The sequence below is a fragment of the Polyodon spathula genome, chromosome 2, assembly GCF_017654505.1.
Source record: "Polyodon spathula isolate WHYD16114869_AA chromosome 2, ASM1765450v1, whole genome shotgun sequence".
NCBI classification, from domain to species: Eukaryota; Metazoa; Chordata; class Actinopteri; order Acipenseriformes; family Polyodontidae; genus Polyodon; species Polyodon spathula.
Genome location: NC_054535.1, coordinates 41239413 through 41265686, shown reverse-complemented (window position 1 = coordinate 41265686; position 26274 = coordinate 41239413). Strand labels below are relative to the sequence as shown.

General features: G+C 35.7%; 1 protein-coding gene across 2 annotated transcripts; it reads right to left on the bottom strand.

Moving 5' to 3' along the window:
- Positions 1 to 7358: 7358 nt before the first annotated feature.
- LOC121296472 (ethanolamine-phosphate phospho-lyase-like) lies at positions 7359 to 26152 on the bottom strand. 2 transcript variants are annotated; one of them, XM_041222095.1, is made up of 13 exons: positions 25981 to 26152; positions 23287 to 23405; positions 22511 to 22670; positions 21666 to 21740; positions 21425 to 21518; positions 20682 to 20798; positions 18902 to 18984; positions 17350 to 17575; positions 16593 to 16747; positions 15755 to 15844; positions 14998 to 15128; positions 14558 to 14634; positions 7359 to 7922 (listed from the first exon to the last, which is right to left on the bottom strand). In XM_041222095.1, exons 1-13 carry the CDS (start codon positions 26088 to 26090, stop codon positions 7899 to 7901), a joined length of 1461 nt encoding a protein of 486 aa, XP_041078029.1. In that variant the 5' UTR covers positions 26091 to 26152; the 3' UTR covers positions 7359 to 7898. The 2 variants fall into 2 exon arrangements, with proteins under 2 accessions (XP_041078029.1, XP_041078020.1); XM_041222086.1 differs by lacking the exon at positions 7359 to 7922 and adding an exon at positions 13551 to 14067 and having other exon boundaries at positions 25981 to 26151.
- Positions 26153 to 26274: the final 122 nt, after the last annotated feature.

Below are 26274 nucleotides of genomic sequence, written 5' to 3'. Positions count from 1 at the left end.
GTATTGTATTACCATGTAAAATTAAAATTAAACTGGTCTTAGAATGGTTATGGTGAGAGTAAACTACAGTATCGGTAAAGCCATATATTTCAGGTTAACAACACATTTATGTTATTTTCTTGATTAATAATCTCTTATTTTAGGAGAAACTCAGTGTTAGAATGTGTTTGTCCAAGCCAAGGAAGCACATGTTCTGACACCCATTCTTGGGGCCAATCACATTTCTAAAATGTGATATAACTCTTAGCTATCTGCTTACACCCCGTCATGTAATACAGTTCTGTGTTGACTTTAGGATTGTGATGGCTGCCCACTTGTCAGCTGTTCTGTGGTAAAGTAAACCATGAGAAAACAGGCAGACTTGAAGGGTGGCACTGACCTTGAATTTAAAGGGAGTAGTCCACAGCGTGCTATCTCATTTGAAAAGGGGCATTGTGTTCCCTGGTAAATGTAAATATGTTATAATTCATGAAGTGACACACACACATTTTTTGAATAGTTTAAAGACATGCCACGCAAAAGAACAGACTTGTTTCAGATGGTCTTTTTTTTTTTGGTGTTGCTCATGAAGTTTGCTGGGTATCATTACAAAACTAGGAAGAAAGTCCTTAACTTTAATCTATTGTTTCTTTACAAAAGTTTGCCATTGTAAATTTGCACACAATTGCTGTATGTTTAAACTATGTAGCAATCTTTTACTTTGCTTTACTATCCTTATCTGTGACTGTATTAACATCCTTGCCTTTTCCTTTGTTTTTTTATACTATGCTTCTTCCGTGGCACACTGCAGTTAACTTTTATAAGGGTTCTGATGTACCCTGAATGAAAGCAATAGCTGGCAATTTGAACACACATTTACCAGACCCATATGGTTTACAGCATTCTGAAACTGACATTAGAACAGTAACACTGGTTTTGTTGAGCATATGTGCCACTGCACGTACTACATTTCCCATCATCCTCCTGCTCACTGGTAAATCCATCTCAGTTACATATGTGAGCATGAGGATGATGGGAAATGTAGTTCTGAGAGGTTCATGCAGGTGCACGGGAAGCCATCCTGTGGCAGGGAATTCAATTTAAAAGTTTAAAAAAGTGGTCAAAATGTAATAAATAAATAAATAAATAAATAAATAAATAAAACAATACACACACACACACACACACCTTGCGTAAACAGTTGTAGCAACACATGGGAACATGTAACACAATAAAATAAAAAAAAGGTCCTTACGTACCCTTTAAGCAGAACATCTTTTTCACCCCATGGCTGAACTGATTTGGCCATGATGTACAGCACTACTAAACTAAACTAAACTGACCTTTGTGCTGGCATGCTGACAGCTTATTCCAAGTATCTTCATGGCTACGAAACAGTCCCTACGTGGGGCCCCAGAGATTCTGTACTTTTCTAAGCTACACATTAAACTGTTGGAGGGGAGAGAGAGACATTCTAAAAAAACTCCTTAGATAAAGCTTTGTGAACAGTTTCTAAGTAAAAAAAAGTGAATCTGCTTCACATGAAATGTTTCACATAAAAACATGCTGGCCTTACATTTAAATTTTATTATACAATGAGCAATCCTCTTTGAATTTTATAGTAGCTCCCAGTAAGGCTGCAGTTGAGCAAACTCAAAGTCTGTATGTTTCTCTGGGTTTCTTGTCCCCAAGCCAACTTACAAAAATATATCATTATTAATATATAATATATTGGCAACAAAGTATTAAGGGCACTTTGTAATACAAAGGCAATAGTACTGTGCAGGGGTGGAAATAAGACTCCTGCTGCATAACTGTTTCATCCATTCCAGGTTTTAATACAAACTTCATTAGCCGCAGTGTACTCAGCCTATGCAAGGGGAGTCCTATTTCCATTCCTGCCATGTCTAAAATACTACAGTACATTTTTGTAAATTATTGTACATAAGTACAGTTGTCAAAAAAACTGCCCCTTGTGTTATAGCAACAATTGCCAAAGTAATCAGAGAAAACCAACTCATTCCGACAACGCTATTGGCATTGATATAATTCAAATTAATGTTTCACAGGGTAAAATGAAATAGTTCAAGATTACTACTAACAATAGGTGGGCTCTGAATCCAGTTGTCAGTAAATATTTATATTACTAGTATGTTTTCCTGTGCTTGAAAATGTTTAATGTTATTTTTTAGCTCTGTGGGCTACTTTAGATAGTATGTGGTGAGCAATATTACATTTTTTTCACTTATTAGAAACTATGTTTCTGAAAGGAGACTCCACCCTCTAATCACATACAAAATCAAGCTTTTCATTTAAATACCACTCTTGTCTGCGCCTCCTTGTCGTTTCTTTGTTTCCACCTTGCAATGTCTCTTGTCTAGGGGGAAGGTGGCCCAGAGTGTCACTTGTCTTGCCTGCTGGCGTTCGCTGTCATCAATCAATATTCATTCATAGTTTATAGTTCATCATAGTTTGACCAGTGTATAGGAATGTCTTTCGAGCTCCAATGGACAAGGCCATGGGCCAAATTATATTATGTATCATCATGGGCATGGTCCTCTGTCAAATGCAATAAAAAATTGTTCAAATCTTATGTGGATGTCTCCTTTTTGCATACTTTAAGCTGAAAAATGATCCCTTCAGGATCTGAACCCTAAATGCAAGTGTCTGTCTGTCATTTCCAAAAGTTCTTTACTGGTAATGCATTAGTTTTGTTCTAAAAGAAAATGGTAGCACAAGGGAAACTAAAGTACAATGGTATAAGTCTTTGCTAGAATGGCTCCACAGATGTAACATGTTCATACTTTGGCATGCCGATGGTAGGGAGCAATATATAATATTACTCATGTAATCGTTTGCAGTTCCAACAAATCATATCTGTACTGTCAAGGTTTCCTTTTTTCACCTTAGAAATATTGCCAGACTGTGTCCCATGCTTTCTCTACCTGCAGCTGAAAAACTGGTTCATGCTTTTGTTTTCTCCAGGATCAGTTACTGTAACACCCTGCTCGCTGGGGTATCTAATAGCATCCTCACTAAAATTCAATTTGTTCAAAATTCTGCAGCCAGAATTTTGTCTCGGTCCCGCTCAAGAGATCACATCACTCCTGTCTTGGAGGCCTTTCATTGGCTGCCTATCAGGTTTAGAATTGATTTAAAAATGTTAAGTCTCTTCATGGGCTAGCTCGGACTTATCTGTCAGATCTTTCATCTTTTTACACTCCCACTCGCGACCTCCGCTCTGCTGATTTCACACTGCTATATGTCCCACCTGCGTTCTATTGGTGACAGGCTTTCTGTTGCTATGCCCCCAAATTATGGAACTCTGTTCCACTAGAGATCAGGGACTCAGCTTCTTTGAGTGTTTTTAAAGTTAATTTAAAGACTTACTTTTTAGAAAGGCGTTTTTATGATTTTTATTATTGTTTTATTTCCTTGTGCTTTTTTATGCATAATCTGTTTATTTATTGCTATACTATCAATTGTGAAGCGCTCTGAGATGACTGCTTTTAAGGGCGCTGTACAAAATAAAGTTGTTTATTATTATTATTATTATTATTATTATTATTATTTTTTTATTATTATTATTATTATTACTTGTGTGTCACAACCATAAGCAGTGTGCTGTATTTGTTCCAAATTCATTGTGGTATCCTTGCTTAGAATGCTGAGTTTCTGCTAGTTTCTGCAGTGTATAGATATGGCCAAAGGTTCTGCATCACCCCATAGATACAACTAATTTTGCTTCATAAAATTGAATAAAACCTGCAGAATAATGGTATGATAACATATTGAATTACATGCTGGTTTGTCTAAATTATGTTAATATAGTTTTTTTTTGTTGTTGTTTTTTTTTTTGAAATAATGTCTCAATCCTAAAATTCTAGTTGATGCAAAACTTTTGGCCATAGCTGTAATTCACTGGTATTCGAATTGTATCCCAATGGTATTTTCCATATTTTCCTATCCTGCTGTAGTGTAGGTCTGTGGTTTGTCCTGACAGAACTGAACTGTATCCTTCCCAAACTGCCTGATGCAAACAGCTTATGTTACAGGTTCTGGAAAGAATCATTACAAGACTATGTGTGGGCTTTGGGGTAGTCTCCATAAACAGTCCAGCAACAGTAACCAACAACAAGTCAATGCAGTCGATTCAAGACTTTTAAGAAATTAAGTGGCCATGGATGAAAAAAAAAAGCGTTTATTTAGTAAATTACACCTTTTCTCCTTATTGGTGGTCGGCTGGATGGCATGAAAAGGTTTCCACTTCTTATTTGTTTTTTTACTGATGTTATCTAATGACATCCAATATCTAACACCACTTGCTTATGGGATATATCAAATAACAGGAAACTAACTTCCAATTACAAGCTCCCAAACCATATATGCCCATCATTGCTTAGAGGCACAATGACGTGCTTTTGTGTGCGTTCTCCCTTTTGATGATTAAGGCACATTAACCCTCCTATTATGTTCAGAATTTAGGTACATCTGTTATTTTTTGGGTCATATTGACCTGATGCAATTTCAAACTAATTTAAACAGCCTTAAATTGATTAAATGTTTTTATTTGCAAAGGTTTAACTCTTTTATGCTCTTTTAGTCCAGGAGCTGTGATGAAACTTATCTGACTGCCAACCAGGGAGTGTCTCATTTTGGAATGTCTTTACCAGTGAGATGCTGCTGCAATACCGACAGAGAAAATTAGTTTGACTTTTAAAAAAATAAATGCAATTGTTTGGTTTATAACATTGTAATTTAACATGAAATATATATATATATATATATATATATAATATAATATATATATATATATTATATATATATATAAAATATATCAAAGTTGTCAAGTGAGGAATAATAATTATCTGGCATAAACAGCTTTTGGGACTAAAACTAGTTCAGCTGCCATTATTACATTTGTTAAACTAGAGCTGTAGGTTTCATGTTATCCATCCCCTGAATATCTTATATATTCTACTTTCAAAAGCCCACTAGCATATCAAATATAAAATTTGACACACAGTTTTAAAAGACTATTTATATGTCAGCAAAATAGAGAGGAAATATTATAACATTTTCTGGCCACTCTTTGACGCACATTTTGTTTTATTTGTGTTTGGAGACAGGACTGACTGTACTATTCTTCCGTAAATAGTGTCTGGGCTGTTTTTGGCTGGAATTGAGGAAGTGACATGTTTTTGAAAAAGATTGTGTTTAACCTACCCCAAGCATTACTGTTGGTAATTATTATCTTCCACAAGGTGTTCTACCGAAGGTTAATGCGTGAGCTTGTCAATCACAATGCTCCCCATCTAGCACAGACAGTACATAGTTACAGTGTTGATTTAATAAAAGACTGTTGTTCCTTATTGCTATTGCTGGTTAGAAATTACTAGGACTAAGAATAAGAAGATGGCATATAAGTAATCAGCAACAACGCTGTCTATTAGGAATTAGTCTGCAGAATTACCTCCAAAAGACCAATAGCCCAATCACTTCTACCCTATGAAAAGAGAAAAAAAATAACATTCCTCTAGACCCCCTTACTAATCTCTTATTGAAAAGTTTTAAAAGCATCACATGGATACCGTTACAAAACAAGTGTATTATCCTAAAAAGAATAAAGCAGAATGACCACATATACACATGCCCTGATATGATACATATCATGTGATATCACATGCATATGTAAAAATGTAAAGATATTAAAAATGCAGCCAGTGTGGTACCATTCTACAGCTTTGTAGTTTTTCCATATACTTAACGAAAACCATATATTTAATTGAAAATGTGACATTTCGAAATCTAACATGAAATACTGTACTAGTATTATGTACTACTAAAATGATATTGACTTTTGCAATATCATTTTGTAGTTTATTTTATTACATAATGTTAAATAACATATCTAAATTATGTTCATGTAGTTTTCTTAATTTTAATTATGTCTCAATCCTAAAATTCTAGGTGATGCAACGCTTTTGACCATAGCTGTATGAATGACTTATACCATTGTACAAATACACAAAGGTAAGCATTGGTCCAACAGAAAGTTGAGGTACAAAAATGTTACCTTATGCTATGATGTTTTCATTTTTTTTTTAATTCAGAAAATCACTCAGAAGACTAAGTCTGTATTAAAGTAATAACCATTACAATTGGTGGGGATATTATTAAGCAAAATGAAAGGCTTTATAGCAACATTTTCAAGACGCTAGATGAATGCAGTTCAGTAAATATAACTAATTAAAATGTGATAACATTCTTTTTACTGTAATTGTTTGACACAGATGATTTCAAAGGTATTTCATTTGCAGTTTCTATAATGTCAACATGATAAAACATTTCTAAAACTGATGCAAACAACCTTAAACTTGTTTTTTCAAATGTCTATTATTTAATTTCTGGATTTGGATTCCAATAAAATAAATCCCTGTCTGCCGAATACAAATAGAAAGAAGAAATATTCATGGATTTTTACATTTTTACCATCAAAAACAATTTTCTGGGAAAAACAAAAGAAAAACACAAATATTTTTGCCTTCAGACAGTTGTATTTGGTTGCTAGTGGGAAGCATGGATGGATTACCTAAAGAAAAATAAAGAAATAAATAAAGCATATGTATGGCAGTGAGAGTAGCATGCTGGAGAAGAAGGATACTGACAAGATAAGCAAGGGTGGTGGGATATCTGTTCCAAGCAACTACTGTACTGGGCTTGTTTCTTAGTACAATTCTTTAAAAAAAAAAAAAAGATTGATATCACAGAAAGAGACACTATATAATTGGAAAACCTTTGCTCTGTGCCCTTTTAAAATATTTATTTACGAGGACAAGGCCCAGTGCCACCTGGCATGAAATATTGAATAATGGAGAAGTTTATATGTTGTTTCTTTTCCACATGTTACTCTGATTATAAACACTGGACTTGTGGGACTAACATTATATATGCTGTTAAACAACCCTTTTCAAAAATGAAATATTGTAATTGCATTTTTATTAATACACATTTTTATACTTCTAGTCAGCTAAAATTAACATCATTTGGACTTTATTAATTAATAAATACTGTCGTGCGTTGCCTAAAAACAGCTTTTGTCAATATAGGGTAAAAAGTATGTAGCAAACCCTAACAGATGTTTACAGCCCCTTTCGACCAAGCAGTTGTCAGACAGAATTCCCCTTTAAATGTAGTGCATAAACTTGTGTAGTTTAAGCACTACATTCTCAATAATATTGCATAAAGGCTAGAATTAAAAAAAAATGAATCTTTTTCTTTTTGCTCCTTAAATAATGAATATTATTTATATATATATATATATATATATATATATATATATATATATATATATATATATATATATATATATAGGTGCATGGATGTGAGTCAGTATTTGTTTGAGATCAGTACAAACATGAAAACTGATTGAAGTTAACTGAATTGCCTTGTTGTTTACCAGAAACTTGAGCTTTCTACATAACAAAAATAGTGTGAGTGAAGAACTTTCAGAGCACATGTTTGTGCTCCAACTGTGATGTAATGTTAGCGCTGACAATAACATGTTCCTTTGTATTATATAGGCAGCCTGCCATGGACAGCTTCCAAGTTTTCTTCCATAAGCTATCTGTTGTTTTGTATCCTATATCCAAGCAAGTGTTTTCAAGTTGACACTGAATGTGAAATCGATTTAGGAAACAAGAAGAATGGAGTCACGTGGCCTTGCCTTGCTGTGCATTTAACAGCTGTGAGCCTGTGGTGTTGCTCCACAGAAGACCGGAGATAATTACAAACTTTGTGACATTCTGAGATCTTGGCATGTTAGTATCAAGTGCAGTAATTTAGCATCCATTGACAGGGCATTGATGGGGATCCAGAGCACAGAAAACAGCCGCTAGGGCTCTCCTATGCATCAGAGTTTACAATTTGTAAAATATCCTTTTCTGAAAAAAAAAAAAAAAGATATTGCAATTATTCAAACTATCCCTGATATATTCCACTTTAATATATTCCTAAGACAAAACATGGCTATAGACTCATTATAGAGTCTGTGCAGATTATAAATTCTACTTTTAAGGGAAAACAAAGTGTTGGCTTATTCTGGACACATTGCAAAAGTTTATCGGTACTTTGCCCGTGAGAACATTGTGTTATTGACTTTTCTAATTAATGTCAGTATGGCAGTAAAGCATTTGGACTTGCCCACTCAAGACATGCTTGCTGTTCCTCTGTGTACAATTGAGTCATGCCAAACCAAGTGATCCAGAAGAGACTATTACAATGGCCTTTGAACTGGAATATTGGCAGAATCATGGAGGCTGTGGGGTTTTTCAGGTAAGAGGTACAACTGCTTACGGTTTTGATCTGCCCAGATTTTGAATGGGAACGGACTGTATAACTGTCCCTATGAGAGTCAAAGCATACAACCCTCTGATGGTATGTATTTGGTCAACTGGTATTTCTATCCATGATGGAAGCTTTACAAAACTATTTGTTTAAAATGAATTTGATGAATACAGACGTGTCCAACCTTGGATTTAGGAGATAAACTGGAACATCATGTTTATCAAACGGTGGGAACATGTGGGGGTATTGGTATGGCGATCTGTTGTAGAAACTGCAATTTTCCTCTCCCGCTGCCTCCATCTATGTTGCACATGTATACACTACATTTCTGCAATTAAAACCACATGTTTATAAGGTGTTTGTAATTTTAGACAACCCTCTGTGCTTCCAAACTTTGTTTTTTGTATTTAAAGAGACCGGAGAAGGGGTGACCCTTAACCTTAAATATATTTACTTAAACAACATAATGAGTACAGAACCTTACATTTTAGTTGAAATACAAATGCATAGCTGATTTATACTTTTGAAAATGGTCCACATTTCGATATGATTTTATCTCTTCAATCTAATTCACCCAGTTCCAGTGTAATCAGATTGTTTCAATGAGTAAGCAGTCTCACAAGTAGAGTAGTACACGGAGAGATTTCATTGGGACACGTGACCTTATTGATTTGTCTGCAATGTGTGTTAATTATTGGACAGAGAACATGACCCATGTCACGGAATTTGATTTGCAGATCACTAACATAAGAGAAAGTTTACATACACTTTTAAAAAAAGAGGGGAAATGTTTTCATGAGTAAATTTGTCTTAAACTAAATTAAAAAATCTCCATCACTCAATCTCTCAGTATAGCAGTTACACACTACGCAACCTTTGTCAATCATTCTGGTAGTGCACAGTGCAGAGACGATCATTATGCACACAAAATATTTTATTCCAAAAACAGTCTTCAATGAGTGTTGTTAATCTGTTGACATTTTTGTCAAACTGCCTGGAAAAGCTGTACTTGCTTGGTAATTACTGGACTCCTTGTTTGGTTAAAAAAAAAAAAAAAGGTCATTGCAACTTACACTGTCCTTGGCCTACTTGGTGGGGATACTGTTGATACGGGAACTAACTGTTTATTCAGCTATACCAATCTCCTATAAATCCAGCGATAGCCCTGTTTTTTTTGTTTTTTTATGAACAGGCTTTGTTTAATTTTTGTATCTTGTACTTATTACTGCTAACAATAGAAAACTGTTGAGCTTAAAAGTGTATCTGCGTGGCAGTGAAAGTTCTTAGTATCTAGAGTTAGATCAAGAGAAGCAGTAGTAACCATACATAGCCTTTATGGCCATCTGATCTAACTAAGTAAACATGTGCTGATGTCTCAAGTTTTGACTTTTTTATGTTCTGCCCACTCCACCAGTCTCTAACTCTCTCTCTGGCCATGATGTGCTGCTTTACTGGGCACGTCAGATCACAAGGTCTGCACTTCACAAGGGAAGGGGCTGAGAACACATTGGTCCCTTATAGGCAGAGATATAAATATAACATGGGGTTCATTACAGCAGTTAAAAGAATAAAGGTGGCAGTGGGCTACTGTCAAGTCCTGGGCTCAAATCCTGTTTAGGACATAAGTGAAATTATCTTGCTAGCTGATCTCAATTAATCCCTAGGAGGAGATATTTACCTCACATAGTTACCACCAAATTGGCACTGTGCATATTCAGTCTTCTGAATTCTAGTTCCTGTACTTAGTTTTAGGTGATCCTTACCTTTGAAGATTTACATCTCTTTGGAATGTTAGAGACTTGTGAGATACAGGAGGACTAATTGGGAAATGTGGTAGTGTTTCACAAACAGATTTGCAAGAAAGCTAATGGTCATTGCTCTGCTAATGTGTGTTTACAACCACGGCTGCTACTTTTGAGATGCTGAATTTCTGAGAAGCTGAAGTGTGTGAAACTAGCTTTTACCACCTCTGCAATTCTGGCAACTCTGATATAAAGTTTCTTATTTACCGTTTGCTAACCTAAAGACTACAAGATACACATTCTCATTTTTTTCAAGTGCGCAATTTTTTTTTTCCTTCCTTGTAAAGTACTCCCACCTGGAAACCCTTTTCCTTTCTTGTAAATGTGAAGGCTCTAGCCTGCTGCTATCAGCATTAACAGTAAATTATCTGTAAATGGCATGACTATTAAACACTGCCCACCCAAATAGGTAAACACTGGCTACCAAAATTGGCTGTCCTGCGTTATAGTTCTGTAATGGAAAACTGTTTGCTCTACAGTGACCTCACTGCAACCTCTTTACAAAGCCTTAATTAGTAGCACTGCAGAGCCCTAGCAGAAAACACACGCACCAGAGCTCAGAATAGCTAGTCATTTGTCCATGCTGTGCTTTCAAAAGTCACAGCAACAGACCAAGAAACTCCTAATGTTGTTATAGTTCTGATTTCTGTAAAGTTTGATACATTTGACTTGACAGTTTTTTTCCGAAGCCCACAAAGCAGGGTGCACAATACTAAAATGATCCTTTCCTTTCCGTCTCACACTCCATAACTCACAAACTAATAGGTTATGGCGGTCATTGTCACACAGACAACGACAATGCATAGACAAGGATTGTGGGAAACCTTTGACAACTGATCTCCAGATTAAGGTCAGAGAATACCAAACCAATTCTGTTTGTGACGTTCTCACAACTGGAGAAGAACCAATGATGTGATTTAGATAACATTTTGCAGAATTAAAGTTAGGTATGAATTGGACTCCAATTGCTTTTGAAGTAAATCTATGAATCGCAGGTAGGTCAAAATAGTCTCCGTCTTCACCTCTCCAAGTACCATTGACCAAGAACCAAAACTGTTGACCCAATAATGATATGCTAAGGATTCACATATATTGTTCAAGAGTTCATTGTGAGCACTTAGTATTTTTATTTGGTAGACGTTGGGGTCCATTTGCCATATTTACTAGCATATTACTTTCTGTATATGATTAATTACTGTAGACTTGTGAGATAAAAGACTGTAACAGTGAAGGCCCTCAATTATTATAGTAGCTCACTTTACAAAAATGAAAACAGACTAGAAATTTTCCAAGAAAGCTAATAGACATTGCTCTGCTAAAGTGTGTTTTCAACTACAGCTGCTACTTCTGAGAAGCTCAGTTTCTTAAGTGAGGTGGTTGTACAAAAGACCACCAAGTGTGTGAAACCACAACTTTTGCCACCTCTGCAATTCTGCTATAAAGCTTCTTATTTACCATTGCTAAGCTAAAGACTACGAGATCCACATTCTCTCTTTTTTTTTTTTTTGTAGTGCACAATTTTATTTTTCTTCCTTATAATAATGTAATCCCAGCTGGAAACCAATTTCCTTAAATGTGAAGGCTCTAGCCTGCTGCTTTCAGCATTAACAGTAAATGGCACGCTATCAGAGGGGGAGGTAAACACTTTGCTCTGCCAAATTGGCTGTCCTACGTTACAGTTCTGTAATGGAAAACTGTTTGCTGCAGTGACTTCACTGCAACCTTTTCAAAGCCTTAATTAGTAGCATTGCAGAGCCCTAGCAGAAAACACACGCACCAGAGCTCAGAATAGCTAGTCATTTGTCCATGCTGTGCTTTCAAAAGTCACAGCAGCAGACCAAGAAACTCCTAATGTTGTTATAGTTCTGATTTCTGTAAAGTTTGATACATTTGACTTGACAGTTTTTTTCCGAAGCCCACAAAGCAGGGTGCACAATACTAAAATGATCCTTTCCTTTCCGTCTCACACTCCATAACTCACAAACTAATAGGTTATGGCGGTCATTGTCACACAGACAACGACAATGCATAGACAAGGATTCTGGGAAACCTTTGACAACTGATCTCCAGATCAAGGTCAGAGAATATCAAACCAATTCTGTTTGTGACGTTCTCACAACTGGAGAAGAACCAATGATGTGATTTGGGTAACATTTTGCAGAATTAAAGTTAGGTATGAATTGGGCTCCTATTGCATTTGAAACAAATCAATGAATTGCAGGTAGGTCAAAATAGTCTCCGTCTTCACCTCTCCAAGTACCACTGACCAAGAACCAAAACTATTGACCCAATAATGATATGCTAAGGATTCATATATATTGTTCAAGAGTTCATTGTGAGCACTTAGTATTTTTATTTGGTAAATGTTGGGGTCCATTTGCCATATTTACTAGCATATTTCTTTCTGTATATGATTAATTACTGTAGACTTGTAAGATAAGACCATAACAGTGAAGGCGCTCATAATATAGGAGCCCATTTTACAAAAAAAGTAAACCAAGACTAGGAATTTGTAAGAAAAAGCAATGGCCATCTTGAAGAGTTTTTGTGGTACGTTAATGAATGATCTTTAGATCTAACTTTTCTGTAAAGCATTTTCAATATGTAGGCTGTTTTGCAGGCTTATATACAAACACCAGTATTTTAATATGGATTTCTCATTGACAGCTTTTATATTTCTCTACATAATTCTAGGAGGGTTGTAACAGAGACTCAAAGTCTTTATTATTAATAATGTAGGGCTTATTCTCATTCATTGTGTAGTAAAAATATATAATGCAGTTTATGTACAGTAAATGAAAAAAATATATAAATATATATATATAAATATATATATATATATATATATATATTTAAAAAAAAACACAATTTTGCATCTAAATCTGAACCAACATGGATATAATCAACGTTATATAAAGTAGAGTGTAGTATGATTTATGGATTACTATAATTTACATTTAACAATCTGTGTCACACACTCTGGATTGCATTTTACTATAATCTTTCACTTACTGTGAGCTTATTACACAATTATGATGACCTTCTGTATGTGCCTTCACTAGTTTTCATACAAGTACTAGTACTAAATACTAGTTTCATTATATATTTTTTAGAGTTCTTATACACTTTATGCAACATTTATTACTGTAGATGAATGTACACATCTCGTTTTATTACCTCCATAGAAGACTGTAGTGGTTTTAGAGGGCCAGAAATCAAATGTAGAGATTAAGTTATCCATTGCAATTCTGTCAAATGCAAGTGTGTCCAAAAAAAAAAAAAAAAAAAAAAAAAAGTCATCCTTGGAAACACTGAAAATGTAAGCTCCAGTGGATCAATATTTATTTAAAATGAACAGCTACATAGAAGTTAAGCTTTATTCTTCAAACTGAACTTGAAAGAATGCTCTCGAAGGACTGAAAATTAGCACAGAAAAATGAACACATCTTTATTCACAACCATTAAATGACTTTGTGGCATATGTTTGTTATGACCTTACTGGACATAGAGTTGATACGGAAGGTACAAATTAAAAAAAGTTATGTAAAATACATAATTAATAATACATTTCCAGTTAGATGCAACAAAATTAAAATACAATAATTTTGTTCTGTGTTAAAAACAAATGTATTAACTGAATGTTAAATTGCATATTGTAACACCATTAAAACATGGAAATAATTACACTGATGTTGCTCCAAAATTAAATGCATCTTACATCTTGTAAAAAGTTAGGCATTCTTTACTTCAGACCTGCCTTTATACTTTCACAGACAATATTTAAAAAGTTCTAGGTAATGAATTATGTTCTAATTCTTTTGCAAGACACTTTATGGCTGTCATGGGAATACATTATCTCCTGTCCGCATGCGGCTCCATTTTCATGTGTGTGTTCATGGTGTCCACTTTCTCCACTGCTGTGTTCATTAGCATAAGCCATCTGCAAACCAGCAAAGGTACTGGTAAGTGCATTTGTGATAGATAAAGTCTAAACATGTATCTTTGGTACAGTTTGACAATGTTAAGTTGCAGTTTAAATAATTTATTGGAGCTTAACATGGGAATTCAATTATTGGTGTTGTTTAAATCTAGTCAAGTGGTGTACAACTCTGGCCCTCAAGGTTTATTCCAGTTAAGGGTCAATTATAAAAAGATACTGCAGCATGGGCAGCAGAAATTTTACTAAATGAAGCGCTGGGTTCTGAATGGCACCTTTTGGATTTGCATTTGTTTTAAATTGGAGATTTCGATAATCAGACAAAGCATTGAGTCTTTTTTTTTTTTTTTGGACAAAGTACTGCTACAAATCTAGCTGTGCAAAGATTTTCAGACAAAGATTTTCACACACTGTCTTATAAAGCTTAAAAAAAAAAAGCTGCATTCAAACTTCAGTCCACATAAAACAATTTAGAAATGGCAATTGCCCTTACCTTCCGTTTACAAGTTCCATTTTCAGCAGCATTTGATTCCACATTCTCTGTTTTCACCATGGCTGCCTTTTCAATAGCTGTAAATATAGAATGTAAATACTAAACTGTAGAATTCACTTTAAGAATGATAATTAATATAAAACTGCTACAGAATTTCAGGCAAAGCCATTACTCCAAAAACAGTCCAAACAGAAGAAAAAGAAATAAAGATTATGAACTAACTGTACTCCATGTGCCAATAAATGGCAACAAGTACATACAATAAACTCTGAACCTGTAAACTCCCTTATAAAGGTTTACTGCCATGCAACAGCAGTAGAGCATAGTAGAAGTAGAATGAAAGCATAGTGTGTAGTGTAAACATGGCAGACTGAAATTCCCCTGGTTAACTTTCACAAGGCAGCTTGGTGGCATGGATTTGTAAGAACTGTCCAGCATACCTGTTAGAATCGCATCTATTTTATCCACCGCAAACTTGGCGTCCTCTTCAGAGAAGCACATAGGCGGTTTGAACTTCAAGATGTTCCTGTGAGGACCATCTGCACTCAGGAGGACATTCTGTTCTTTAAGTCTGCAAAACAGATGTAGTGTTGCATCAGAATCATTTTCCTTAGGATTGCCTTAATTTTCAAATGTATAAAAACATAATAAAATAAGTGTGGGAAACCAGAGGCTGCTCTCAGTTGGCAACATTTTAGGCAATTGTCTTAATGGTAAAAGTGTGAATTTTATCTCCTTGAGCCCACTTGGAATTCAGCACTGACTAAAGTTATTTAGATTTAAAAAAAAAAAAAAAGTTGACTATAGTAAAACCTTTCTAATCCAACCCCTCTACATGCCAGCATTCCGTATAATCCACATATATATATATATATATTAGTCACATGTCCCACTGGTAGAGTATTCAATTTTTTACAGTAACCCAGAACACTATTGTGGCACAATTTTCTGGTTACAAACATCAATAAAACAAATTTAAAAAAATAGGGCCTTCCCTAGCATTTTACATGAATACACAACCGAGACCATTCATGGGCTGTTAAGAGTGTATGTTTTTCATAACGTTGGTAAGCAAAGATTGTTTTAAACAAATTCAACCTTGGATAGACCTCATTGTCTTGGTGGAAGTGTCTATGGTAAGGATACATAAATAAGGCCCACCTGAGCACAGAAGCTAGTTTTCAATGGAATACATACTTGTAAATGACATGTTGTGCTTCAGCGGTGGCAGGAGTCCTTTTCACTCTGTCTGTCACCATATCCACACCAACAAACAAGCCAACGCCCCTGAAAAGCAGGACAGTTTCACAGAAGCCTGGATTGCCAGTCTACTCATTTATGAAAAAGTATTGTTAGCTACAGAGTTTGATTGTCCCACTGACAAATTTCCTCTGGTGCCAACCCCCTGTATAATAGCAATAAGACCTTCCATGATGGTGTATCTGGTTGTGTTGCTTCAGTCAGTTAGGAGAAACAGGCTTAGATACAACTCGTAGCAAACAAACCCCTTCATTAGGTTTTATTGTCTTAAAAAACAATTATATATATGCACGGGTCCCTTTGGAAATTATTACCAATTTGGAATTGGTTAAACGTTAACATAAGGGTTGGTTCACCAGACCCTGCTTTAAGGGTGGGACTGTCTTGAACATAGTCCAAGTGGCAAACTGGACACAAAAACAGCATGTGTGGTCCAGTGGCTAAAGAAAGGGGTTTGTAACCAGGAGGTCCCGGGTTCAAATCCCTGCTCACTCACTGTGACCCTGAGCAAGTCACTTAACCTCCCTGTGCCCTGTCTTCAACTGCAGAGTCATGTACTCGCCCAAATGTATAGTTCACACACCCTAGTCTCTATAAGTTGCCTTGGATAAAGACACCTGCTAAATAAATAAATACTCAGTGCTGCCTCTTAGGACTGTTAGTGGATGATCATCTAAGCTATCCCTATAAAAAACATGCAATGCAGCTGCCAGCATTACCAAGCTGCATAACAAAGAAATTCAAGTGATTAGTTGGCTCTGCTCTGCTTGCTTACCTTATGTCTCCAATAAGAGGGTGCTTTTCTTTCTGCTCGTTTAGCAGCTGGATTAAGTAATTCCCCACTTTATCTGCATTTCCCTGGAGGTCCTGTTTTTCAATGACATCCAGAACGGCATTCCCAATTGCACAGGACACTGGGTTCCCTCCAAACTGAAAAGTCAAATTGATATCAAGGTAGGAAAAAAAATACCTTGGTGTCCAGTAGCGATTTGTCCCCCCAGTCCCCCCGATCACATATTGTTTCATCTAACAGGAGTCTTCCATAGGCGAATACTACAGGGGGTGTACACCTCTTTGACCTCTTCTGCTATATCTGGTCATTAACGCGATATTCAAAAGCTGTGGTAATGGCTTTTTTTTTTTTTTTTTTTTTTTTAAATGTAAAATTACTTAACCCAATATGACCAGCTTTGGGAAATAAATCTTAGGCTTTTATCTTTCACAATTTGTGTTGGTACAAATACATTATGTTTGCACTTTCTAATGTCAGTTTCTCTCATTTATGCCCCAACAGTACCTGTTATAATGACAGTAAAAAAGGTTTAAAATAAAAATAGTTTTCTATCAGAAGGCACTCATGCTAACCAGTAGACAAATCTGGCTGCTGATGTTACTGACAGCAAACTACAAAATAAACTTAAGCTATTTTTGATGCTAAATGTCTGGCTAGTTCAATCAGATGTTACCAATCAAATTAATCAAAAGTGTATGCAAAGCCAACAAGCACATTACCATGGCTGACAGGCACTCACTGTATTGAAGTACTCCATCCCGGACGACATGAAGGATTCAGCAATTTCCTTGGTGGTGATCACACAGGACAATGGATGACCGTTACCGATGGGTTTCCCCATAGTGACAATATCTGGTGTAAAGTCTTCCCCTTGAAGCTGAAAGGCCCAGAAGTGCTTCCCGACCCGGCCAAAGCCGACTTGTACTTCATCTGCTATAAACACTCCTCCTGCTTTACGCACATGCCTGGAAACAAGAAGAGAGTCCAAAACAGACCCGTCTATTAGAACCAACTGCAAACCTAGTCACATAACCGGGAGAATCTCACAGAATCCAGATGGACAGAAATTAATTCTCCACGTCCGACATCCGTATATCATATTCGGGTGTTAAGATTTATTATAATATGAACTAAACCATGGAACTTCTTAGGGTTAACAATATTGATTTGCAGTGTTGGGGGCACTAACAATTGGTAGTACCCACTTTAGACGTTATTACTTCTACCAAAAATTGGAAATTTTTAAAAGAGAAACAGCAAGCCATCTAAACCTCTTTTATATAATTATAATACACATTCATACTTGCTTTGTCTAATTTAGTGAATATAACTGCATGAATCATGAACAAACGTAAGAGGTAGAGTGTATTGGAGCACTTGAGTGACTGAATCCCTTTCTAGCTTCAGCACAGGTTGATCTCAATGTTGGGCTTCCCCACATACTGGTTCAACAATGTACCTCAGCTCTGGCATGTCAAAGGTCGACAAAAACTCAACAGTTTCGATCAAAAATATTTAATATCATATATATTATATAATGTTGTTATCATGTAGTCTATTTGGAGATCGTAGACAATATATCTCCATTATAATGTTTATGTCAACGTGTATATATATATATATACTTATAATATATAGCCATATATATATATATATATATATATATATATATAAATATATATATTTATGGTGTAATACGATATATATATATATATAATATATATATATATATATATATATATATACACACATACATATATATATATATATATATATATATATATATATATACATACATACATGTATATTATATATATAATATATATATAGTCTATAGAAGTATATATATATATATATATATATTATATATTGTACGTATATTATATATATATATACCTATAAGAAGTATATATATATATATTTGATATATATATATATATATATATATCAAAATAAGATAGGACATTATGTAGCAAAAGTATGTCTAAGAAGTAAAGCTAAGAATTATGTATATGGCCCAACATGGTGTACGTAATTCAGATACATACTTCATTGGAAGTATCCTATTGATATATCTCGCCGAACTGTAGTATATATAATTAGCATATAAATCTATATATAATATTATATAGAGACACAGAAGATCTACATATGTATATACACTAACTCGTATGAATGGCCTGTGAATTGTTATGAACACACACACACACATAATTATAAAAAAAGACTGGAAGTAAAAGCTAAGAATTAAGCTGTATATCTAAAAGAGTGCACAAGCATTTTGTACGTACTGTGCCACTTTCTGGAAGTAGCCTGCTGGTGGAATTATTTGACCTCCGCAACTCTGCAAGGACTCAGCAATAAAGGCAGCAATCTACACAAAAGAAGGGGACATCAAATACATCGCCAACTCAAACGACAAAAGTGTGCGCAAATGTACGACGGGGTGTGGGGTTGGTGGTGGGGGGAGAAAAGCTTCAGCAACTGTTAGCGAGCGATGCAAATGGCCACCTGAAAAACGGACGCTCTCTCAAGTCTTCTTCCGGGGTCCAAGGAATTATACAACTTCCACCCTGGATGTAAAATCACTTAAGACAACTCTATTGGTAGTTAAAGCAGCTGAGAAGGGAAATATGGTTATACAGTCACTGCACACAATGCATGCCAGGTGGGCTATTGAAACAAAACAAACAAAAAAAATGAATCTTACATTTGTTTCGGAAAACACCACTGTCATGCAACACAGCCTTTACTGGCAATGTCCTCACAGCGTGTCTGTTTTAAACTGGTTAGCTATCACACTGGCTTCCCACAAAGCTTGAATATCCCTGCCCAGAGAGCATCTGCGTCATGAAGACGAATTCAATAAGGTCTTCCTGGAAAGAAGGTTAGCCCACTGCCTTCTTCCTGGAAATAAGGTTAGCTGGAGCGTCTGGCCTTTGTAAAGAAGTTACACAACACCTGGGGGTTGTACACTGCAGCAAATCCGCACGTGGTACCCCCACAGGGTGTCTGTTAATGACACTTGCTAGCCCTTAGCAAAAGCCTTTCACATTGGGTCCACCTGCAAAAACAGACAGTGGGAGAAAGAAGAAAAAAAAAACTGTACATTAGTAAAAAAGTTAAAAAGGTAACTTGGAAATAAAAACAACAAACAGAAAAACAGGTTATTGATCCACTTAAAGTTGCACGATCACACTTCATTGGCTTTATGCGGTTTTGAATCCATGATTTGCAATGATAGTGCTGCTTCATATAAAAATGCCATTAAACTGTCTTTATAGATTCAATTTATTTTTCACTCGGGTGTCACTAAGGCGCCTCTGGGGCTACAGCATTGATGTACATTATTTACTTACAATCCAAAATGAATTGAACTACAGAAGACTTGTTATATTTCTTGTTAATGGCTCCTTAAAAGCAATAGACATTGTGATTGTGCACCTTTAGGTTCTTGTAATGTTACAGCTCATCTTTTGTACATTTGGAAAATGCTTGGCTTCCAGGAAAGGTCTAAAGCCTTTTAGAAAGTGTTTGTTGTATACTATATATTAAGGTAGTATACAGTTTGTGGCTGAGAATCCAACCCTAATTAAATGGAAGCGTGACTAGAGCTTGAGGTATTTTAAATATTTGTACACATTTAAAATGGGGGATGGATGCTATCAGGAGGTGTGCTTAGTGGAGTTGACACCAATTCCTGTAAAACTGGTTAGGAATGTTTAAAGAAAAACAAAAAGTATAAGAACATAACTTGACATGCAAGTGAAAAAGTGATACAAAGAATTGAGGGGTGGAATATGTCTGAAGTTAGATGTGTACTGCAAAGGAACAAACAATGGCAGTTGAACAACATCTGTTTTAGCAAAGAAACAAAAACAATGACACAAAAAAAGAACATTTGAAATGGTGTCAAGCCCAGGCTCAGCAATATACATTACATTTACATAAATGCTTTGTAAAATTTCAAGAACTCCCATTTAGGATGGCCTTTGAACTGGCCTGTTTTCCCACAGAGAATGCAGCAATCTCTGGCTTTTACAAAAAAATGCTGTAGGAGTAAAAACAAACCTTTCGACCTTTTTTGCGAGTTTCCTGTAGAATATCCTTTACTTCACTTGCATAAGCAGTAGCAGGGTCTGGATGGTCCTCTCTGAATTGCCCTCTATAAGTATCAGGAGAAGAGGCCTTAAACAGAACAAATAATTCACTTGTTTCTGTATTGCCGATCTGAACACCTTGTTTATTCTCAACTTATTGCGAGAAAGACCATATTTATATATAACACCACAAAAACAAAAAAAATAACACAAAAGAAAATACAAACCCCCATGTACTCCAAGATTATACATGCTCAAATCACTTGTGCTAAAGAGGTTCCTTAACAAGTTTCATCACAATTGGGTCCCTACGCGTACGCAAACAAAGTGTGATACGAGTACAGGCAGTGGGACATGCACTCACATCCTGTCTCCTGGGTTATGCATGACCAGCAGGGGATAATAGAAGTTGACAATGCTTTTTAAAAGAATATATAGTAAATATTACAACCAGGCTTTACAATCAGTTTAAAACTTTGATTTACATGGAGTCTGGTATAACATTGATAAAAGAATCAGCTGACACAATGGTCTACCTTTTGATGATTGACTGTTTAAAAGTTTAGATACGTTTAACTTCTGATTTAGTGATTTCCACTCAGGGAAGGGTGTGTGAGCTAAGTGTATATATAGTGCACAAACTGTTGTAAACCTCATCGCATACCACCCATTATGCATTTAAGGTATTTGATGTTGATGTCATTAAACACTCACCACGTGTACAAAATCCTTCTTTGCGCTTTTGCCAAGCTGAAGGAATTTATAAGGGCTGATATCAATCAGGGACGACACATGACCATGATACGCACTTGAAAAATAGAAAGTTAGAAGAGGTTAAAATGAGCTTTTAATGATAAAATGCAATAGTATTCCTGGTGAATAAATAGAAGAGGAGAAGGTTCAGAAGAGGTTTTTTTTTTTTTTTTTTTTTTTTTTTTTTTTTTTAAGCACTTACTGGTTGAGTGTTATGATGTCCTCATTACCAGTGTGCTGTCGAGCCAGTCGAAGGGCAAGATCATTAGCTTCAGAGCTGCAAAGACATTGTTTTATTAGCCAGGACCCAAAAGCCAGAAAACCCTACTGGGCTTTTTTAAATTGCCAATTTATGAACCAGCGTTTCTTTAAATCAACACAAACAATTAATGTATTGAGCAAGTATGAATGACTAGTCTATTGGGCAGAAGATGTGAACAATCTGTAAAAGCAAACTTTAGTTCATGCATAAAATTCCAAACATAGGACAAGCAGGAACAAAAGCTAAAATAAAATTCCTAGCTATGCAAGAAAAAAAAAAAAAAAAAAAAAAAAAAACGCACGAGAAGATTCACAAAATTGAATAAACAGTTAATGAATGCCTATGCATTGATTTTGATTTTAAAATTAACTTGACTGATTTTAACTAGTTCTACAGTCACGGATTACTTTGTTATATTAGAAGAACCTTTGTCTCTTTAAAAGTCTAAATGCACCACAATTTATTACCAAATGGAGATTTGATATTTTGGGCCGCATTTTCAAAGCTTTCCCTTCAACTCCTACTTTATTTTTGAAACTATAAAAAAATAAATATAAAATCATGGCAATATGTTCCCATATGAGAAACAAACAACTTGAAGGTCCTTAAGCCTTGTATCATAGTCATAGTACCTATGTGTTTGGGTCTAGCTTTTTCATATTAACACATATTTCTCTCCATCCAACAATAGGAGTAAATACTTTGAAAATATGGCCCTTACTGTCACTGTCAACTGCCTTTTTAAAGCATAAGGCAGCAAGCACATGAAGCATGCAAGGACATACCCCGAATTCACAAAGTAGCAAATGGAAAGCTGCTCTGGCAGAGTGGCTGTGAGGCGCTGGGCGTACTGGACCAGGTTGTCGTGCAGGAAGCGAGAGTTGGTGTTCAACAGCTCCATTTGTTTGACTGCAGCATTCACTACATATGGATGGCTGTGTCCCACTGAATAACAAACACTGAAGATAAGCACCCTGTCCTGCTTAGGCTCCCGTTTTCTTAGTTATAAATAGTATGAACAATTAGAAATGTGTGTGAAAATCACATGTTCAATAACTAAGTGTAATTGTACAGTATACACTCCTACTTCTGAGATAGCACCAGATTTACAGAAATATTGACATATGAACACTAGTGTTCAAATAATTTGATATTACACCGTATATACAACATGGAGCATATGCTTTTGAAGACATTAGAATATCATTAGAATTAAATTAAAACCCAAGCAAAACTATTAACAGATCAAAGTAAAAACAGCAAAGACAACATTATGGATATGGAACAAATATAGTAGGGTTTTCCTGATCCAATAAAAAGAAAAATGCAGATATGGTACTACAATGGATAACCAGGGTGTAGGTTTTCATACAATTGAAATACATTAAGCCAGTGGCTGCGCTTATGCAATCATTGCCACTGCATTATGACAATCAATTAGTAATAAGATATATCCACACCCTGTTCTAAGCCGTTTGAGGTTGTGTGTCATTTAATACATAGCACCATTTAAAATATATATTTCAAGATTAAATCACTATAAAACTATGTAGGTTCTTACCATGCGCAACATTGTTGATACAGTCCAGGTACCTTTCACCCTTCTCATTATACATGTATTGTCCTTTGGCACGGATTATCTTAATGGGATCCTTGGCAAAGAACACCTTGCAGGAAGGCCTGGTGACCAAACCATTAGAAAAATTATAGTAGGGTCATTTTAAAAAAAAAAAAAAAAAGGTTGACAGATAAAATAGTAATTTATTCTTCTATTTTAGATAGAATATCACTTTCTGTTTCAGTCATCATACCCTGGTGATTTTATAGAAGCTCACATTTAAAAAAAGTCAGCCCTGTGGCCTCAAAAAGGTTCTCAAACATGTCTTCTCTCAAAGTACAGCTGGTACACCAGAGTATAACCACTTACGTGCCCCCCTGCAATGCTCTTCCCCAGTGAATTTGGGGAAATACCTCATTAAGAAACTTCACATTAGAATAAAATTATTATCTTACTTCAACTTGGTCAGGTTGTACCAGCTATACTTGGAAATAAGATATGTTTGAGAAGCTACATTGATGCTTTTAACTGCCAAGTTCTAAAGTGATAGATGAAACAGAAAAAGTAAGAATACATTAGTTAAGTAACCATGACATTTAGTTTCTCTTGAAGTGAAGTTTTAAATGGAAATCATAAAACCAATTATAAGTAACATCCCCATTGTAACCTATCAGCAGTAACTTAATGCCAAACTATGCAACCCAGTGCTAAATCAGTGAAAGTCTTGGGCTTTCAATGAAAAAGTGCATTCAAACAAGAAGGTAAATGGAAAGTTAAAATAACCAAGCACAGTTTTCCTTTTATGTGAAACCCTAGAAGTCCTTGCAGTCCACAACAATGTTAATGCAATGGATTGGGAGCAACTATAGAGTATGTTACACTGATCCTAGTACTGTAGCACTGCAATTTATTGGTTCATGAACGAAGTTTAAAAGTGTTACCACTGTGGCGTCTTTCTAAAAGTGGATCATTGTAGCTGCCCTTGTGCTACCACTGCCTTTTAGTACAGAACAACTTACAGCCATTAAAGATCATTTGGTAATGGATACTTCTATTGCAATTAATTACAATTTGTTTTTACAGAGAGTACCGATGCAAACAATTAAACACACAATTAAACACACACAAGCCAATGTACTTTGAATACCACTTGTACATACTGTATCATGTACAGTAGCAGACCAATTAATATCGGTATACCTGTCGTTAGCGTCATCTGTTCAAACAGAAATTGAGACAGTAAAGTGAAATAGTGTAAATAAAACCTACGCAAATCACCTTAACCCTGCATCTGTGAAGTTTTTATTAAAGGATTCCCAAAGTAAATTGTCATATATATATAGTGATTCAGTCAGCATATACTATTTTTTTTTTTTATTATTATTATAACAATGTTAAATGGACATCTGTTGCAGGAGGCCTTGAAAGGGCTGGGGCTTGCCACAGTTCGGTGTGTGTGTGTGTGTGTGTGTGTGTGTGTGTACTGGTAGCACCTGACACTGCGATTCTTGCTGACCACCACACACACACACACAATGCTTCAGCCACTCCCCCCACCCCCCTATGTATGGCAATAAAACAAATTATAGTAAATACTGTATAACACTACATGCCGTGGCAGACTAAGAGAACGATGTGCCCCCATTACCTTATTGTGGGCCCCGACCGTACTACTTTTGTAAACACAACACGTCAAGTCAGGTGTTCAATATTTTATTCTCATAATGTTAGCATGTATAAAACTGTATACGACTACATGTAATAAGAAACTTCTTTACCGACCTACTTGAATTGGATTTTGCGTGCATCTTTACTTTCAATTATACTACACACTTAAATCACAAGCTAATAAGTTTAATAACCAGTCCGCCGTCCCCCTCCAATCAGAAATAGGCATGTTCATTTTCTTTGTGTATTTTGGTACCCAGCAGCACCCGTTAACAGATTCCGCCTAAACTACAGGGTGAATCGTGAACACAGTATAGCACTGAAAAAGAATGCTGAACAGCAATCCAAAAATTTTCATGAAGACAGTAACGAAACTGGTTTTGCAATATTGAGAGATCTCTAGGCTAAACTACAAATGGTCGCGGAGTTCGAAAAACACGAAACAGTGCATCATACCGGCCTCCATGCAAAGACAGTTACTAAGGAGGAAAACAATTACTAAGTTAATTTTATTATTAAAATTGAACAGCAGTACCTGATGAAACGAGGGAAATAATAAAAACTTAATTACTGGCACTACAATGATATGAAGGGTAGCATCAGCAAATATAAATGTGAAGGATATTGTCTTTCTTTTTCTTTTTCTGCAAGCTTTCGGACTTCTGTAAAACCGTGAGTGCTTGGGCCCCTGTGTAGTATAGTTACCCCGGCAACACTGACAATTCCTCCGTCACTGACTATCTATACACGATACAACAGAAACTCCGACACGATACAAATCTACTATTCTGACCACTATATACAGTAAATGAACACCGATACTAAATATTAATAGAAACTAAAATGTCCACAATTCTTGTCACTTTAAATTACCCAGTAATTTAAGTTAGCCATCCCAAAAGCCAAGTGCTTCCATCTATTTGAAATATCAACCAAAAACTTAAAGGTCGGGTAGAATTAAATACAGCATCACCCTATGTAAAAAAACAAAAACAAAATAAAAACAAAAAATCCTATATCTAGTCTTACCCAATGTGCTTCTTCCTAAGCTCAAGGGTTGTGTCTTTGTTAAAAATTTCAGTAGCCATGGTAAACTCAGGTTTCGACTCAGCAGCGCTTGCTTGGCAGTCAGTTTGCATCAGAATCAATTGCCGCTTGGCATATAGCGGTATTGGACATATACATAAACTATATCTGGCCTGCCGGTTTATATAGCAGACGTGCCAACGTAACTAACACGTGCTTGAAACACACCTCTCCTCCTACCCTGATACCGCCTCCTGATTACTTAATAGAATGTCCTTGCACAGCAACTGAAATGCT

Coding starts and splice junctions, on each gene's coding strand:
- LOC121296472 (XM_041222086.1), bottom strand. CDS start 26,090: ATGCAAACTGACTGCCAAGCAAGCGCTGCTGAGTCGAAACCTGAGTTT. Junction 23,406..25,980: donor CTTAGGAAGAAGCACATTGG/GTAAGACTAGAT, acceptor TTTGGTCACCAG/GCCTTCCTGCAAGGTGTTCT. Junction 22,671..23,286: donor TATCAACAATGTTGCGCATG/GTAAGAACCTAC, acceptor TTTGTTATTCAG/TGGGACACAGCCATCCATAT.